At 34.0% G+C, this 16,907-nt stretch overlaps 1 protein-coding gene across 1 annotated transcript in view; it reads left to right on the top strand.

Moving 5' to 3' along the window:
- LOC120623421 (neuroligin-4, Y-linked-like) overlaps positions 1 to 16,907 on the top strand; it is a 51,855-nt gene that overhangs the window by 13,361 nt on the left and 21,587 nt on the right. Inside the window, exons 3-6 of the mRNA XM_039889446.1 lie at positions 5,785 to 5,937; positions 11,934 to 12,134; positions 13,874 to 14,372; positions 15,722 to 15,812. Of these exons, the coding sequence (XP_039745380.1) occupies positions 5,785 to 5,937; positions 11,934 to 12,134; positions 13,874 to 14,372; positions 15,722 to 15,812 (944 nt within the window). The remainder of the gene's footprint in view (positions 1 to 5,784; positions 5,938 to 11,933; positions 12,135 to 13,873; positions 14,373 to 15,721; positions 15,813 to 16,907) is intronic.

Raw genomic sequence — 16,907 nt, 5'->3', positions numbered from 1 at the left:
AAAGTCATATCACATACTCAAATACAATTTGGAGCTAAAGAGTTAAGAGTTTTTTTTTATGTAAGCTCGAATTTTTATGGTTGTAGTCAGATAGGTTGTTGAGCGTAAAAAATATTTGAAACCAAAACAAAAAGTCAGTTTTTAATTCAGAAGAACACTTGTTGTTCTGGCGTGGGGTTAGAACATAAAAAGAAGAAAGAATTATGTTTTAAATGAAATTACATCAGCCTGCAAGATGGTGGACGGCAACGAAAACATCCGCTGCCATCCACCTTTCCGAGAGCGATTTGCAATACATTGAATAGAATACCCAAACAAACGTTTTTAAAATGTGTGTCTGTACATTAATACATTTTGACATAAATACGTAGAGAATTAAACAGGGACATAGAAAATAAGTGTACTCGTTGTCTATGTTACTCAACAATGAGTACTAACTTTTCGGCTTTTCGCATAGTATTGCAAATACGAGTAGCTATACTAGCTGGCTAACCTGTCAGGAAGTATGCCAGTTACATTGAAACCATATCCCTAATCGGTTTCTATGTACTTCTTGTATGTTTTTGTAAGAAAAGATTGAAATTGAAAATGTGTAACAGACAGATCCTCCTGCTTTTCATTTAGTAAGTTAGTTTCCACAAACTAACGCCTGCTTTTATCTCGTAGGTATTTTTATGTTTCGGAAATCTACCCTATTTTACATCCCTAATGGGATAAAATAGGGGTTGGGAGATTGCATGAGAGTCCCTTATAGCCGATAGGCGCAGTTAGCAGCGACCTTGCTTTCTGAGTCCAAGGGTTCGATTCCCACTACTACAAACTTTTATGTGATGAAATGAATGTTTTTAAGGTTCTGGGTGTTTATCCGTATGTTATAAGTATTTATGTATATTAAACATTAAAAAAATCAACAGTAATCTTAGTTACCCATAGCACAAGCTACACCTACTTTGGGGCTATATGGCGATGTGTGTATTGTCGTAGTATATTCATTTATTTATTTATAATTATTCAAATTTCCATCCATTAAAATTATCCATAAAAAGGAGCTAGTTTCATTTTAAGTTATTACGTAACGCGTGACGAGGGCAATCCCTATTATTTTAATAAAATAAAATATTCCTTCAAGGGAGGCACAACAAATAAATTCCGCTTCCAATCTACCATTTGTATATCCTACCGTTCAATATTTCCGCCTCTTGCACTCGAATTTCTAAGCTCAGCGAACCATAGCACAGTCACACTTGACATCGCAAACACGCACAATTTCATTGAATACATTCCTAAGTCACAGTGACAGAAAGCTTATGCTTCATTGACTTGAATAATACTCAAAAGGCAGTCAGGTAGCCTTCGAGCGTAGACGCGACTCTTTAAAATATTACTACAGCTATTGTCAGTAACTAAGCCAGTTAGTTCAATTAATTTTGTTAAATCACTATTAAACCGTTATTTTTTCCTACCTAAAAATATTTTAAAGCGGTCCTAATTACCTTTTACCTGCCAAGTTTTAGTATTATCAGACCAAATTAAGTATTATCCTCTCAGGTCACACTGAACTAGTACCTATAAAAAAATTATGTACATCCTCAAATAAAATATATTCTTGAGTTAATGCCTTTACGAAAAGAAAGTAGTATATATCAACAATTACACCAACTTTTGTACGTAGTATAAACATTCGCGAGGAGTCAATTAAAATTGCAATTATTTCTTATAAATAAGAGTTATAATGTAATTTGCAAAAAATAAATTATAAAATATCGGAATATAATATATATTATTATAAAATATTAATTGAAACGAAGAATTTTGATAATCGCATTTGTTGATATCCAGGTTGCAAAATATAAGATGCGGTGTTCTGAAAACAAAATATATGCAGGAATGAAAAAGCTACATTGAAATATAGAAAACTAAGCTGTAATAAAAATGGTTTTATATAACCACGGAAATAGAGTATATTTTTATAGACAACGTATTTAACCAACCGCATACGAGCGTAGAAACGGCTGCAGAACAATTTTACGTCGCCATGTTTTGCTTGAAAATATCCCAAGTAGGGCAGAAGCAGATCTGCGGCGATGCAATGCCAGAACAAATGTTTATTCTTCCTCGAAGACAGACGCGACTTTTTTTACTCAATTGCGCAAGCTGGGAAAGAAATGTTGATTTTGTCTATGTTGTCTCATTTTTTTACATTTCAGCATTAAAATTTCGCAATTTAATATAATTATGTTAGTCTCCACTGAAATACAGAATGGAATCGTATTGCTCTGACATTTAATGATAATTTATGAAAGCGAATTCTATTTACGTGCAATAGGCATTTCCGATTTAAGAATTAATGTATTTCAAAGCGTCAAATAAAAAGATGAAATTACTAATGATAAGAATAAACTTTCCACTGTGTTAGACTAAGTAGGAAAACTTTTTAAGAGCTCGTCTGAAGAAGTACTATTTCCATGATTAATTCTACCGCCAAAAAGTATTGCTGTATTCTGGTCTAAAGGGCATGGTTAAAGAACGGCCTCAAGTTGATGGCCCAGGGCGAAATTTTGTAGGACTATTTATAACTGTTTCGAGTAGTAGAATAAACTACAGTGAAGGGCGGCTGCGTTCCAGTAGATTTTCTTACATAACTTTAAAATTTGTAGCAACTCAAGCCTGTTGTTAAATTATTATTTATTTTTATTTATTTATACTCTTTATTTGTATACCACATCAAACAAACACTTCGAGATTGTAGTAGTATACAAAAGGCGGCCTTATCGATACGTAGCGATCTCTGCCAGGTAAAGGCAGGATTAGGAAAACTAATAAGAATAACGGAAAGGCGGGTTACACTGTTTAAAACATACATACGAATCACTATATACTAATACAATACAAATTATACTATATCTGACTACACAAATACAACAAAACTATTGATAAATATAAGAAGTAAATATAGTAATATAAACTTTGGCATACCATAAATACTTAAATATGAGTTAGAGTAGATAAATAAATAATAGACGTCTCAAATTACCAAAATTTACAAAGAGCAAATTGAATTTAGTATTGCTTTCTTTATCTACGAGGAAGAATAGAAGAAGGATAACAATACTAAATTTAATATTATGCCATCTAAAGATTTTGGATTAGATTGAATATTAATTTCTGGCGTTATATAACTACGGCATTGCGTTACAATAGTAGAGCAAACATTTCTACAAGACATAAAATTTACAAACAGTTATTTAGTATCACAGGAAATAAAAAAATAGTGTAGGTGGGTGAGGCAGCACGAAGGACATATTATGTAGAACAGCAGAATTAAAATTTGACAAAGTCACAGGGAACTGCTAGTAGCAAATATAAAGCTAGAACGTAAGCGCTGTATAGAAAATGAAGCTTAAATAAAAATGGTTTTATATGCTCCAGGAAATAGAGTATATTTTTATAGAAAACGTATTTAAACAACCGCACACGAGCGTAGCGCATACGGCTCTAGAAAAATTTTACATTTCAATGTTTTGCTTGAAAATATCCCAAGCAGAAGCAAAACTGTGACGATGTCAGAATAAATATTTATTCCGCCTCGAAGACAGACGTGACTTTTTTTTATCTCATTTGCGTAAGTTGGAAAAGAAATGTTGATTTCTAAATTTATTTCAATATGAATATTGTAACTGCCTCATTTACATTGAATCGCGAGATCCTGGTTTAAATAAACAGTTGAAAGTTTTTAAGGTGTTGAGTTTCTCTCAAAAAAATTTTCGTTAATAGGCCGGAGTTTATTTTTTACTACAATACTTACTGAACTCTTTTTACTTCGTTTTTTCTAGTAAATTGTTGTAATTAGATATAATAACAAAACATCGATTTAAGAGCTACCAAAAAAACGTAGTTAATTTTTTTTTTATCTTCGAAAAATATAACAAGCTTATAACTGCGTACTTCCCGACCATATTGGTTTTATTGATATATTTTTATATTCCGCGGACCGAACGTTAATAAAGTTTTTATTGATGCGAAAGCTTATAGCGTCCGAACGGTGCTCACGAAAAAATATTTTTCAGACATATTTTAAACATGATGGTCTACTTGATTTAGTGTTTTTGCATTCGCGTTTTATCAGAAAATATATCGGGATTTGGTTTTTGCTTTCCACCCTTGCCGATAAAATGTATTTCAACTGTGTTGGCTTGGCTAATCTGTATAGTTTTATAAAAGCAATTGCTGTTATTTACAGCTGAAATAATTTAACTCTAAATCCGAAGATCCATAAAGATTATTGTTTTTCGGTAGTATAGGTGTGTTTAAATGGTACAGACGCTTATTTTTCATAGACTCTGCTCTGTTTTTTTCTGAAATCTTCTTACCTCTTTCTCTCGTTTTCTATTTTCTTATTACAATTTGTTTTCGTCCTTTGCTGGTCGCTTTGCTGGTGACTCGCCACCATTTCATTCATTGGCTTGGTCTTAACTATTCTTAAGTGAGTACCTAGTGCAAAACTTTAAGACGATCTTTCTTATTATATTCGTAGACGAGTGTCTATTCTAGACCAATGGTATGTTATATCTGATGTACATAGCTTTGATCAGATCAATAAAAATAAAGAACCAAAATAAATACAATTAAGTTTTGCCACACAAGTAATACACTTAAACTAACCTAAAAACAATATACGTAGGTTTATATTAGTATAAGATGGGAAAAACATATTTCATCTCGTTGGAATGGTTCCAAAGATGGAACTTATCTAGAACTCTACGGATCTGTCATGCGAAACAGTTGATAACGTAAACAAAGGTGAACTGAAGAAGGCTTAAAAGGCATTGACTTTTATCTTCTGTGAAACGTTATTTTCGCTTGACTGTGTCAAAGCTATGGCCTTAAGATTTATTTCAATTGTGAGAGAAGCAAAGAGGAGTCAAGATTTGTACGAAATGAGATACAGATTATTTTTCAACCAGAACTAAGAGAAGCAAGTCGCATACAATGTAGTGGGGCTGGCAAGCGTAGATTATAGAGGAACTAGAAACTTTTTACGACCTCCCTGGCGCAATGGTGAGCGCTGTGAATTTAAGTAGAAGGTCCCGGGTTCAGTTCCCGGCAGGAGCAATTTGGGAATTTATAATTTCTGAATTTTCTCAGGTCTGGTCTGGTGGGAAATGCAACTGACAGAGAAAGAGTATTTAAATCACAGAAAAAATGTATACGTGCTATTTGTCACCTAAAACCAACAGACACATGCAAACCTCACTTCCAAAAATTAAAAATAGTGACTAGTGCATACCTGTAAAGTTGTTGTGTTCATCAAATTAAATGGAAATCTGTTTAGGTTCTCTGAGAGTGCAAGGAGGCGAAATAAAATTTTTTCTTCAAAACATTCATCTGCGCAGTTTTGCAAAAGTGTTTTTAATATGGCACCTAAGATTTAGTACATATAAGCTGAAACACAAATTAAAACAATATTTTGCTGAAAAATGTTATTATTCCGTAGATGAGTACTTTGCTGGTACTAAAGGCCTAAATTAAATTCATTGTAATTATATAGCATCAGACATAAAATTGACACTGTAATAAAATAATTTATATTATAATTGACGTAATCTAATTATGAATGTTTTTAATTATTTTTAAGTTAAGATTTGCATGCCTCTAAATGGGCTAAACACTGTTCTGTATAATTTTTTTAACATCTATAATTTCACATGTTTTTTGCAAATAAATGATTATGATTATGAGTTTTTCTATTTCTATTCCTTGCGCTATATAAGTTCTTTGTTGCAGTTGGGCCGACACTATTAGCGAAGTATCCAGTAGTTATATTCATTCACGGAGAGTCGTTTGAGTGGAATTCCGGCAATGTGTATGACGGTGCCGTGCTAGCGAGCTATGCGGGCCTTGTGGTCATCACTATCAACTACCGCCTTGGAATTTTGGGTAAGTAACATACTGACGAGCCGAATAAGTTTCACACCATCAGAGACATCTTAACATAGTCCATTCCATAAGTGTCAATAAGTAGATTTACTCATCTACACAGTACGAAAAACAAATAAAAATCACACATTTTCCTGATTTAAATTTGGAATTATCTTCTTTAAATTTTGAACTTTTAATGATACCAAATCCTGCATGTCCCAAATACTATTTGCAAAGATGCAAATAGTATATCCAAAGAGATTCTATTACTTAATAATGACGCGAAAAGAATTTTCCCCAACTTATTATGTTGTAATCAACATAATAAGTTGGGGAAAATTCTTTTTGTTCATTTGGTTGTTGTTGAACAGCCAAAAAAACTAAGTAACTATATTTAGCTCTAAGAAGCTTACACTAAAATGAAAGAAAAAGAAAGGCGTTTTCCAGAAAATACTAAAAATAAATTAAATGTCTCTTATTCTAAATTAGCACTTCACAAGGAAAGTCTTCGCATTGTCCATTAAAATACTTACTCATCTGCCAGATTTTTTAAACGTTAATGAATTTAAAAATATACAAAAATACCTCATAGAGCAATGCTTTTATTCAGAAAATGATTTTTTGATATTGGGCACCCGCAATAAAATCGGTTTCTAATCGCAGTAGAGTGTAGTAGCAGTAGCGCAGCGGACGACATGCTTACTGTTTTCCTTTATATTCCATTAATCGCCTCATATAAGATCCGCCCCACGTTTATTTGCGATTCAATCCAACGATTTCAATGTTTTTGCTTGAATGATGATATTGATTGATTATAATTTAAAAGGTTTATCAAACATATCATTCTTGCAGTTCTATTGCATATTATTGAAAAACGACCACAATTATTATTATCTCGCCACCCAACAGTATGAATTCAAATTTTACAATGATCCAGGTCATTCAGCACTCATAGGATAAATCACTCTAAATGCACATAAAATCCAAAATTCCGTGAATATGATTTCTTTAAAATAACAAACCCACCAGGTGGTGAGGTAAAATTATCTACGTGTGTAGAATACAGCACAGTACTCCAAACCGCATATATAGTAGGTGACTTAATTTCATAAGGTCGTAGATGCATGTTCGTGAGTTTAAAATGTGAAATGTCAAGAATAATGAATATAATAATATCATAATATTAAGAACACAAGACATCTGCATCGCAGGCATTTTTGTAACTTGCTATTGAATGTAGTCTTATACGATCTATATAATGTTTATCTATATTACTTTAAAGTTAACACTTAATACCCAATTTTATTAGTCAGTACATGTTTAAAAATTTAATTTATGTCCATAAAAATATATATATTTTTTTAAATAAATTGGACTGTAACGATGTAAATATTAGAAACAAATATAAACTCGTTGTGCAGTTTACTAGGCTATACAATTTGCAAATTCATTCAAGGGAAATTGTATATTTTTTTAACAACAAATTACCAAAAGAAATATTTGAGAAGTCTTTCAATCAAAGTTCAAAGTTTATATCAAACGTAAGCTTGCAGAAAAATCATATTATAATATTAAGGATTACTTAAACGATAAAAAAGCTTGGGTGTGTTTTGCTCTAGCTTCATAGCTTAATATAAATTTACTGTGAGATGTTAATAACAAAAAAAAAATTAACCCGGCTAAGTTTGTTGTTTGCTCTTCTTAGACCAGGGCGCTTTTGGAACCCTCGTAGCTTTAGGTTTAAGTTGGCGAACGAAGTTATCACCATCCCATTACAATTATGTAAACATATATGTATGACCGCTTCTCAAGTGCCTGTGATAAGCCTACATGAATAAAGAAAATTTGAATTTTGAATTATTTTTTATAAATGAATCAATTATTAAAAAATAATTAATGTTACACAAATCAAAACAATCATTAAATATTTCATCTCCTGTCACACTTGCTAAAACAATGTTAGAATATAGTCTATAAAGACTCAGTTTTTTATTTGATACATGGATTTTTCTTAATTATTTATTAATGACAACCAACTGCTGATACATTAAGACTTACTCTAACTTTCTATATACTCGGTTACATATTAAATGTTTAACTTATTATAATTCAACACAACTTGCATTTTTCACACTTATCTGTCAATTAAAAGCGATTCAACTCGAAACTACATCAAATCGTCAAGAAATAAAAACATTAAAAATTATAAATAAATTAAATTTGTAAATTAAATTGAAAAGTTCAAATTGCTATTACATGAAATTTTATTAAATATAATATGTGTGTAAAGTAAAAAAATAATTATGTGTTTTAAGAAAAATCCAAATACTTAAAAACGTCCTTCCTTCGACGACAAAATTTAAAACAATGACGAAAGTGTAAAAAGTGGTTGCTTGTACAAACGTAAAAGTTGTTTCATATTTGACATTCTGATATCATAGCTGCATTCGTGAATATAAAGAATAAACTAGTAAAATTTTCCACAGACATCAAATGTAAGCGCCATTATAATTCAAGATTTCATCTCGCCAGCCCACGGTATAAATTCAAATTTTATAATAATCAGGTCATTCAACACCCAGAAGATTTAACACCTAAAATGCACACGTAGACCAAAACTCTGCGAATATGAGCTCATTAAAATTACAAACCCACCCGGGTGGCGGGGTAAAATGAGATCAACGTGCTTAGAATAAAGTACATTATCCCAAACACGCGACTAAATTTAAGGTCCCATTGAGAAAGTGCTACAAGAAATGTTTAATTAAGCAAAGTGAAACGCATAATTAGATGAAAGCTCAAGAAAAATAAAACTAAATGCTCATTTCATTATTCATCAAAGGAAAACTATGCGCGGGTTGATTTTTTAATGAGTTTATTTAGTGCTTTTTTAATTTTTTTTGTAAGTGGGTAGCTATCGCCTATAAACAGAGCAACACTTCACAGGGCGTGCAAGGAACACGTACTGCAACATTCCGCCGTTAGTGGCGTGCATTTCATATATGCACAAATGCACTGCCTACCCTTAAAATTTCAATTTTCGAGCTTTATCCTACCCTGGTCAATAATATTGTGCACGCCACTAACCGCCCTTCAACTATAAATTTGAGGCGTAGGTGTTAAGCCTGTAATTATACCGGCAACCACGCCCTTCATACCGGAACAGCGTTGCAACCATGCTGCTTTGCAGCAGAAATAAGCATTGCGATAGTACTTCCCCGGACGAGCTCTTAAAGTTATGAAAAATATACTAATAGTTATAATTATTCAACGAGTTAGTTAAGTGTTTATAAAAAAACTGCCCGTTAACTGCTTAATTCTGCATAAGAAAAAAAAAAAAAATCAGTTCCGCCTTTTTAATTCGGTTTTGCATGATGCTCCGAAACATGGTCGCTAACTATGGGCCTCATAAGAAGACTCAGAGTCACTAAGCGGGCGATGGAGAGAGCTACGCCCGGAGTATCTCTACATGATCAAATCAGAAATGTAGAGATCCTTAGAAGAACCAGAGTTTACGACTCGTTGAGCCGCGAAGCTAAAGTGGCAATGGACGGGGCACATAGTTCTGAGAAAGGATGTACGTTGGGGTCCCAAGGTGCTGCAATAGCAGCCCCGCACTGGTAATCGCGGCGTTGGGGGTCGACCCCAAAGAGGTGGACAGACGACATTAAGTGCGTCGCAGGTAGCCGCTGGAACCTAGCGGTTCAACGTCTATTGGTTGACATGAATTTAGTTTTTGGAATTACTTTTCGAAATTAAATCATGATCGTTTTTGTTGCAAATCAGAACGTAGGTTACAATGATTGTTTCTTAAAATATCCCTGGTGCATTTTCAGGATAAATATTATCCGATGTTTGTCTCTAGGATGCAAGCTGTTTCCTTAAAAATTTCGTCAAAATCGTTAGAACGTTTGAGATGAACATAGCTATGAAAAACAAACAGTGTTTTGAAAAGTCCATTGAAAAAAAAAAAAATATGACGGTCAGAAATGCCCTGACTTAAGAGGCATTCATACATTTTAAATGCTTCAATGAATAATTTATATGATTCCTCAACTAAAGTGCGGTCTTCTTTTCACGATACCCATATTAATGGCTTTAGTCTCAGCTGTTGTATAGTAAATTAGGACTGCAGTCTCACTTTCGGGGACCGAGCTTCATTCACACGCAGTTGTGCGTTTTGAACAATTCAATATGACTTTAATAGAAAAAATATTGTGATAAAACCTAAATGCCTGATAGTTCTGTATGTCCTCAAAGGCACTTGGCCAGCATCGTGGACTATAGCATAAACTGTTCTTGTTCTAAGAGGAGACCGCTGTGCTTAGTGCACGTGAACGATAGTTTTAAGTTAATTCAAGCAAATTCTTATGAGTAGACGTAACGTAACCCTTTTCTGTTCTACTTGAAGCTTTCTTAAAAAAAAAAAGTCTAAATTGCTCATAGCACATAAAATCTATGTAAATTAAAACACACGGCTTAAGACAAATATCGCTCTCAATATAAGTTAGATTTAAAAAATACTAAGAATTGACCTAGCGAGAAAATAAGGTAGATAGAAGCACAGTTGGTAAACTCATAGATGAGATTACAAAATTGTTCTTGTTGACGACATCTTAATTTATTTAAGGCCAGAAAAATGTTGTCAACAATCAATTGCACATCGAATATCAAAAAATTCAGGCTTAATACTACTAAATACGTACTGGTAATTCTGTCACCTTTAAGGCTATTATGCTGTGGAACAATCTGCCTGCTGAAATTTGTAGAAGTAATTCCCCTTCTATATTAAAGAGTCGTCTGAAGGACTACTACCTCTCTTTGACTGATGGCATTTGAAGTTGCTGGTATTTATGTATATATTACAAAGCTCTTGGCACTATCCCGTTCTCTTGCTGTAGTTCTGTCTACAAAGGTTGCCTGTAAAAGATTGTTTGCAGCAATAAGGCCGCTTTATTCTACATTGTATTTTACTGTTTTTTTTTTTTTTTTTTTTTATTAACGATAGGCCAGCGTTTGACGACAATCATGCCCGTTAGAAAGCAATGATGAGGTCTAGGTTGGAGCACGCTTGCCTAGAAAAAGCCTATTCACTCTAGCCTTGAAGGTACCTAAATTATACGTGGCAGGAAACACAGTTACCGGGAGGGCGTTCCACATCTTAGCGGCACGTATCAGAAACGTGGATAAAAAACGTTTCGTGCGTGTTGATGGGATATCAACCACATAAGGATGCCACCGCTCTCGGTGTCTCGCTGTTCTGTGGTAAAACGGGGAAGGGGGAACAAGATTGTGAAGTTCCTGAGCACACTCACCGAAGTATATCCGGTAAAAAACCGATAAACAGGCAACATTGCGTCGGTGCTGGAGACTATGTAGTTTCGCCTGCGTTAACGAATTGTCGCCTATAATTCTCCTGGCGCGACGATCCACCGAATCCAAAGCTTCAAGTTGGTACTTGGCAGAGCCACCCCACAGGTGACTACAGTACTCCATGCAGGTTCGCACTGTAAACTTCTTCCTGTTTCTTTTTCTGTGTGTTATACGTGCAATGAGGTGTTTCTTCTTCTTCTTTCTTAAGATAGATTGGACTCAAAACGCGTTGAACTACTTAAAGTACAATGTGATTTTAACATGTTCTTCAAGTTCAAAGCTAAATTACACGACTGGTTGGTGGATAAGTGTTATTATTCTGTAAAATGATTCTTTGCCACGAAACATTAATTCAGACTTTTTATTTTTGATTATGACATACAACTAACACACCTTATAATTCTATCATAGTGTACTTATGACATTCTTATAATTACAATTTTAAATTGTAAGTTGCAATTGAGGGGTGATGTATATAAATTAATATTCCTAGATGCGTTAAGATTTACATGTCGTGGACTGGGACTAAACATGAATAATATTTAGTCATGTTTTAAGCAATTAAATGAAATTGAATTTGAATTTAATGCAGTTCCCTTAAGGAAACTGAAGAGTTATTCTAATGAGAATTCTATCCGCAGGGTTCCTCAATGCAAATCCAATACCGCATCTAAAGGCGCGAGTGGCGAACTACGGTTTAATGGACCAAATCGCAGCATTACACTGGGTGCAGCAGAATATAGCGCTGTTTGGTGGAGACCCCGGAAACGTGACAATGCTGGGCCATGGTTCGGGCGCTGCGTGTATCAACTTCCTCATGATCTCACCTACAGTTGTGACTGGTATATATTTCAATTTTTACACTGTCACTTATTTCCTTTGATCAACAGTGACCCAATGAATCTGTACAAAATCTTCTAGACATTGTTAAAAAAAATGTTTTATAAAAAGCACCGCGGTGCGTTGGTTGTATCAATTTAATTAGATGCGATCGTTTCAAGTTTAAGAAAAAATGTTCAAACAGGTACTTAATTTGATCAGCTGCCTTTATATTTTTATACGCACAAATCAATGTTTTTTATTGGTTATTTTTTGTTTAGTAAACTTCAATTATTTTAAATATTGCTTAGGGTAGATCAGATAGATTTAATAGGAAATAATCACGGGGTGTAAAGTGAAATGAAAACATTTAATGATCATCACTATTATATTATAAAGCGGTGATAGCTTAATGGGTAGATATTGGATGGAATCAGGCGTTACTTTGCGGAAATCCATAATATATTATGAAAATTAAGCTTAATTTTCTATACTCCGCAAACACCAGGAGAATTTGTATGATGTCATTTATAATTACTTCAATCCGTATACTCCACACCAAACAGATCCTCGGCAATATACCCTCTACGCACGTTTTGCTCCGAGCATCCTCAGGAGATGTTGACTTATTCATTGTAAAGTCAACATCTTAATTAATTTTAATTATAATTTTCATAATATTAATGGGTAGAGCTTCGGTTTTCCTTTCGTGGAGACCGTGTTCGAGTCCCGGCACGCACCACTGACTTTGCAGAGCTATGTGCGTTTCAAAAAAAAACATTTTAAATATCACTTTTTTTAAGCAGTGATAGAAAACATCGTGAAGAAACCTGCAATCCTGAGAGTTCTTCATAATTTTCTCAACGGGGCACTTGGCCAACGTGGTAGACTATGGCCTAAATCCTTTTTATTCTGAGGGGGGATCCGTGCCCTGTACAGGGCCAGTAATGGATTGATGAGGATGATGACGATTATCTCAACAGATAGACATAGGTTCTTTGAAGTGTTTTTTAAATTCCACTGTGTTTTGCTGCCGAATAATATTACACATTGCTACTTTATACTGGGTGTGCATACTTTTTTATATGTTACTCCTTATCAGCCAGAGATATTCGTAATAATGAAAAAAAAAAAACAGATAATGTAATGCAAGTATGAATTTATACTTTATAACGTTTGGCGTTTGTTTACATCACAATTTTTTTATGCATTCCAATAGAATGAGATTAACCTAGGTTTAGCCAGAGTAAAGCATGAATTTATTCGAATTCATTTAAATCAATGCAAAGGTAGTATGTACATACAACCTTTGATTCATTTGGAAGATTTTACTCTTATCTGATTTTCACCACGCGCCAAAATAAATATAACCATAACATACGCTATTAATATTACAGATTCATTCCTATAAAAAACAAAAAAGCGAATAATTATAACGTATATAAAGTAAATATAATCCCGTTCTTTACCAATCTAGATTCTTGGAACAGTGAGTTATCTAACTTTTCTAAATATTACATTTATTTAATATTTTTAACTTACATTAATATTGAGATTTCAATTATTTACTTTATCTTAGGAACTGTGCCTCGCTGCGGTGCTTTCGAGGACGTTTTAGATTTTATTTAGTTTCAAATAGTTTATTTTAGGTTATATTTTTATTTTACTAAGAATTAATATTGCGATACAAATGTAACACACTTTTGTTTCTACCAACAAACTAATTAAATTATTAAGTTTTAAGAAGTATGTTGTATTTTAGGTCTTTTCCATCGAGCAATTCTACTGTCTGGCTCAGCACTGAGCTTATGGGCCCTTGTAGAAGACCCCGTCAGCTTTTCCGTCCAACTTGCTAAACAATCCAATTGCACAATCCCAGAGGACGTCGTTAAGGATCACGAGCTAATCGTCGACTGCCTTAGAGAAGTACCCCTTCAAGAACTGATGTCCGCGGAAATTAATACACCCAGTTACCTCACAGCTTTCGGGCCATCTGTCGATGGTGTGGTAGTAAAGACTGATTATGCAAAAGAGTTACTAACTTACTTCATACCGAACGACCTCCAAGGATTCACCAGCGTATCCGGCGTAAATAACATCAAGGCGGACAAAAGAAGTGGAGATAGGATATTCGGGATAAGAGGCGGGCAGAATAAATATGATCTGCTATTTGGCGTGGTAACGAGTGAGGCTCTCTGGAAATTCTCGGCTCAGGATATACAAAACGGTTTCGAGGGTGAAAGGCGGGACAGAATAATAAGGTGAGGATGTTTATAATAGCAAATTGGTGTTTACTCGATTCGGAGGATTTCATAGCTATCGATTGATTTAAATCCATTTAAGCAACGAAAGGGTTGAAGTGTTATTTCACTAACCTTTTAAATCGGATCATAGCTGTAACATCAGAGGTGTTTGGCTTATAAATTACTTTAGTACCTGGCTGACCGATCTGGGCGTTATTTTTTTGTAAAATAATATTTTTCAGGCGCAGATACGAGTACCTATCTAGTTGTACCTACTTAAGAATCGAAAAGTTAACTTAATATATTTTTTATCTCAATAGCTAGATAGCCGTTTAATATATAATCTTTTTCGAACAATGTTATAAGGCCATCATAAAAAATTTTAATATACCAGCTCTAGGCTTAAGAAGTTTGAAATATTATGTTTGCGTTGCATCGCGGTTTTGTCATCCGTGTCAGACAGACTTTTGTTTTTTTAATTGTTGTTCCGATTGTATATTTGAGTAAGATCTCTACTTGACCGCAGTACATTCGAGTGTTTTGTACTATAAGGGTCACTTTTAACACGCACTAAAGACAAATTGGATAGTTCACGAATTGACTTAACCATGTCGTATCTACGATTAAAACTTTTGATCGGAGTAATGAATAGGCCATACCTGGACAATTATTAAAAAATATCTTTATTTAGTGCAATGAACTAGAATCTACACGCTCTTTATAACAATGCAATCCGATTTAATTCGATTATTTGCTGTGGATCTATATGAGAATCAACATTGTTAAACTAAACAAAGCCACAATGGAATTCGTACGTTTAATTTTGATTTTGAGCTAATGACACTATTAGTAAAACTTGAATGGCTTATACCTCCGAAACCTGACATTATGCACGTTGACCCATCGCTCTATATAATTTGCGTTAGCATGTGATAATTATTGCAAACCTATACAGGAGGAGAGTTGTGGGTTTGAGCAGTTTTTCGGCTTCCCTCTAGGGGGACCTTGTTTGATCCCCCCTCTTACTTTTCGGCATTATGTGACTATTAATAATTTATATACAGTAGCAGTGATAGCCCAGTGGGTAAAGGGTCGAATTCCCAGCACGCACCTATTCAATTTTCTAAGTTATGTGCGTTTTTAAATATATTTACACCATAATGTTCTCAAAGGCGTGTGTTATACTGTCTAAATTCTGCTCTTTCATCCTGGATGAAGACCCGAATCCTGTAGTAGGCCGCTAATGGGTAATAATGACACGCGTGTTATCTACAAGTGTGTTATTGAAGAGTTGATGATGCAGATCGCACAACCTAAACTAACGTACATTTAAATAACCTATCGTTTATTATACCATTTTTTTGCAGGACTTACGTAAGAAACGCCTACACATATCATTTGAGTGAAATATTTTTCACCATAGTCAACGAATACACAGATTGGGAGAGGACAGTTCAGGTAAGGTTTCACTTTTGGTGGAATTTTTCATTAACCACAACAATAAATCTTGTCTGGGGGAAAGACTGGCAAGCCCTTTTCATTTCGTATTATCATATTGATCAGAATATTGTCTATCGGCTTCACATTACTTACATACGTGATTGGAAAAGTAAACCGATATCAGGTCCCTTTTAAATTGGGAGTAATAGGCTTCGCGAGTAAATTGCACGAAACTGATAGTTTTGGTAGACAGCTGCCTGTGGTACTTTATTGGGTACTTCAAATGTAATTGGCAAAATTTGATTTCCTGACTTTGTATACACTTTTACATAGTTTTACCTTCGAACTTTTATGTATTTTCACATTTGTATGTATAACTTGCCGATGTATGTAGTTTTAATATAACTTAGATGACTACAAGTTGCAAATATTTTTATTAACAATTAACATAATTTCAAAAAAATGTGCAGTTATGAAAAGAGTTCTTTGACAAGAGATAAAAAGAAAAAGGTGTCGGGTACAAGACCATTCATGCTGAGCCTTTGATGAAATCTTGGATTCGAGACACTTCAATGAATACGGGACACTGTAGTTTTGTTACGACTTCGATCGAAACACATTCCATTATATAAATTCGCCTATTTAATGGGTGAGGTTTCAACACACAACCGGCATAATAAACAATTTACATAAAGAACAACTTTTGTAACGTTATCGTATGTGATAGCCAATTATTAAAATGTATTTGTGAAACAAGTATTTTTACCATCAATAATACTGCTCGGCATGCCTTTTTGCAAACACTACACTCCTGCAAATAAATAACGATAAATAAATACGCGGCAGTTTTTTTTAATTCCATTAAAATTACCTCCAAATCTTAAAAGTATCTCTAAATAAAATCACTCAGCGTGTAAATGAAAAGCGAAATAAAACTTTAGGGTATTTAGAGGTACATTATTTATTGTCTCTCAGATTTATCTGTGAAACCGAAACGCTAAAAGTTTTAGAATAAAACATTGCCATGGTTTTAACTGTAAGATATCAGATTTGACGGCCCATTGGCGCAGTGGGCAGCGACCCTGCTTTCTGAGTCCAAGGCCGTAGGTTCGA

Source organism: Pararge aegeria, chromosome 4, assembly GCF_905163445.1.
Source record: "Pararge aegeria chromosome 4, ilParAegt1.1, whole genome shotgun sequence".
Taxonomy (NCBI): domain Eukaryota; kingdom Metazoa; phylum Arthropoda; class Insecta; order Lepidoptera; family Nymphalidae; genus Pararge; species Pararge aegeria.
Note: the sequence above shows the minus strand (reverse complement) of the source record. Positions and strands in the feature narration are given on the sequence as shown.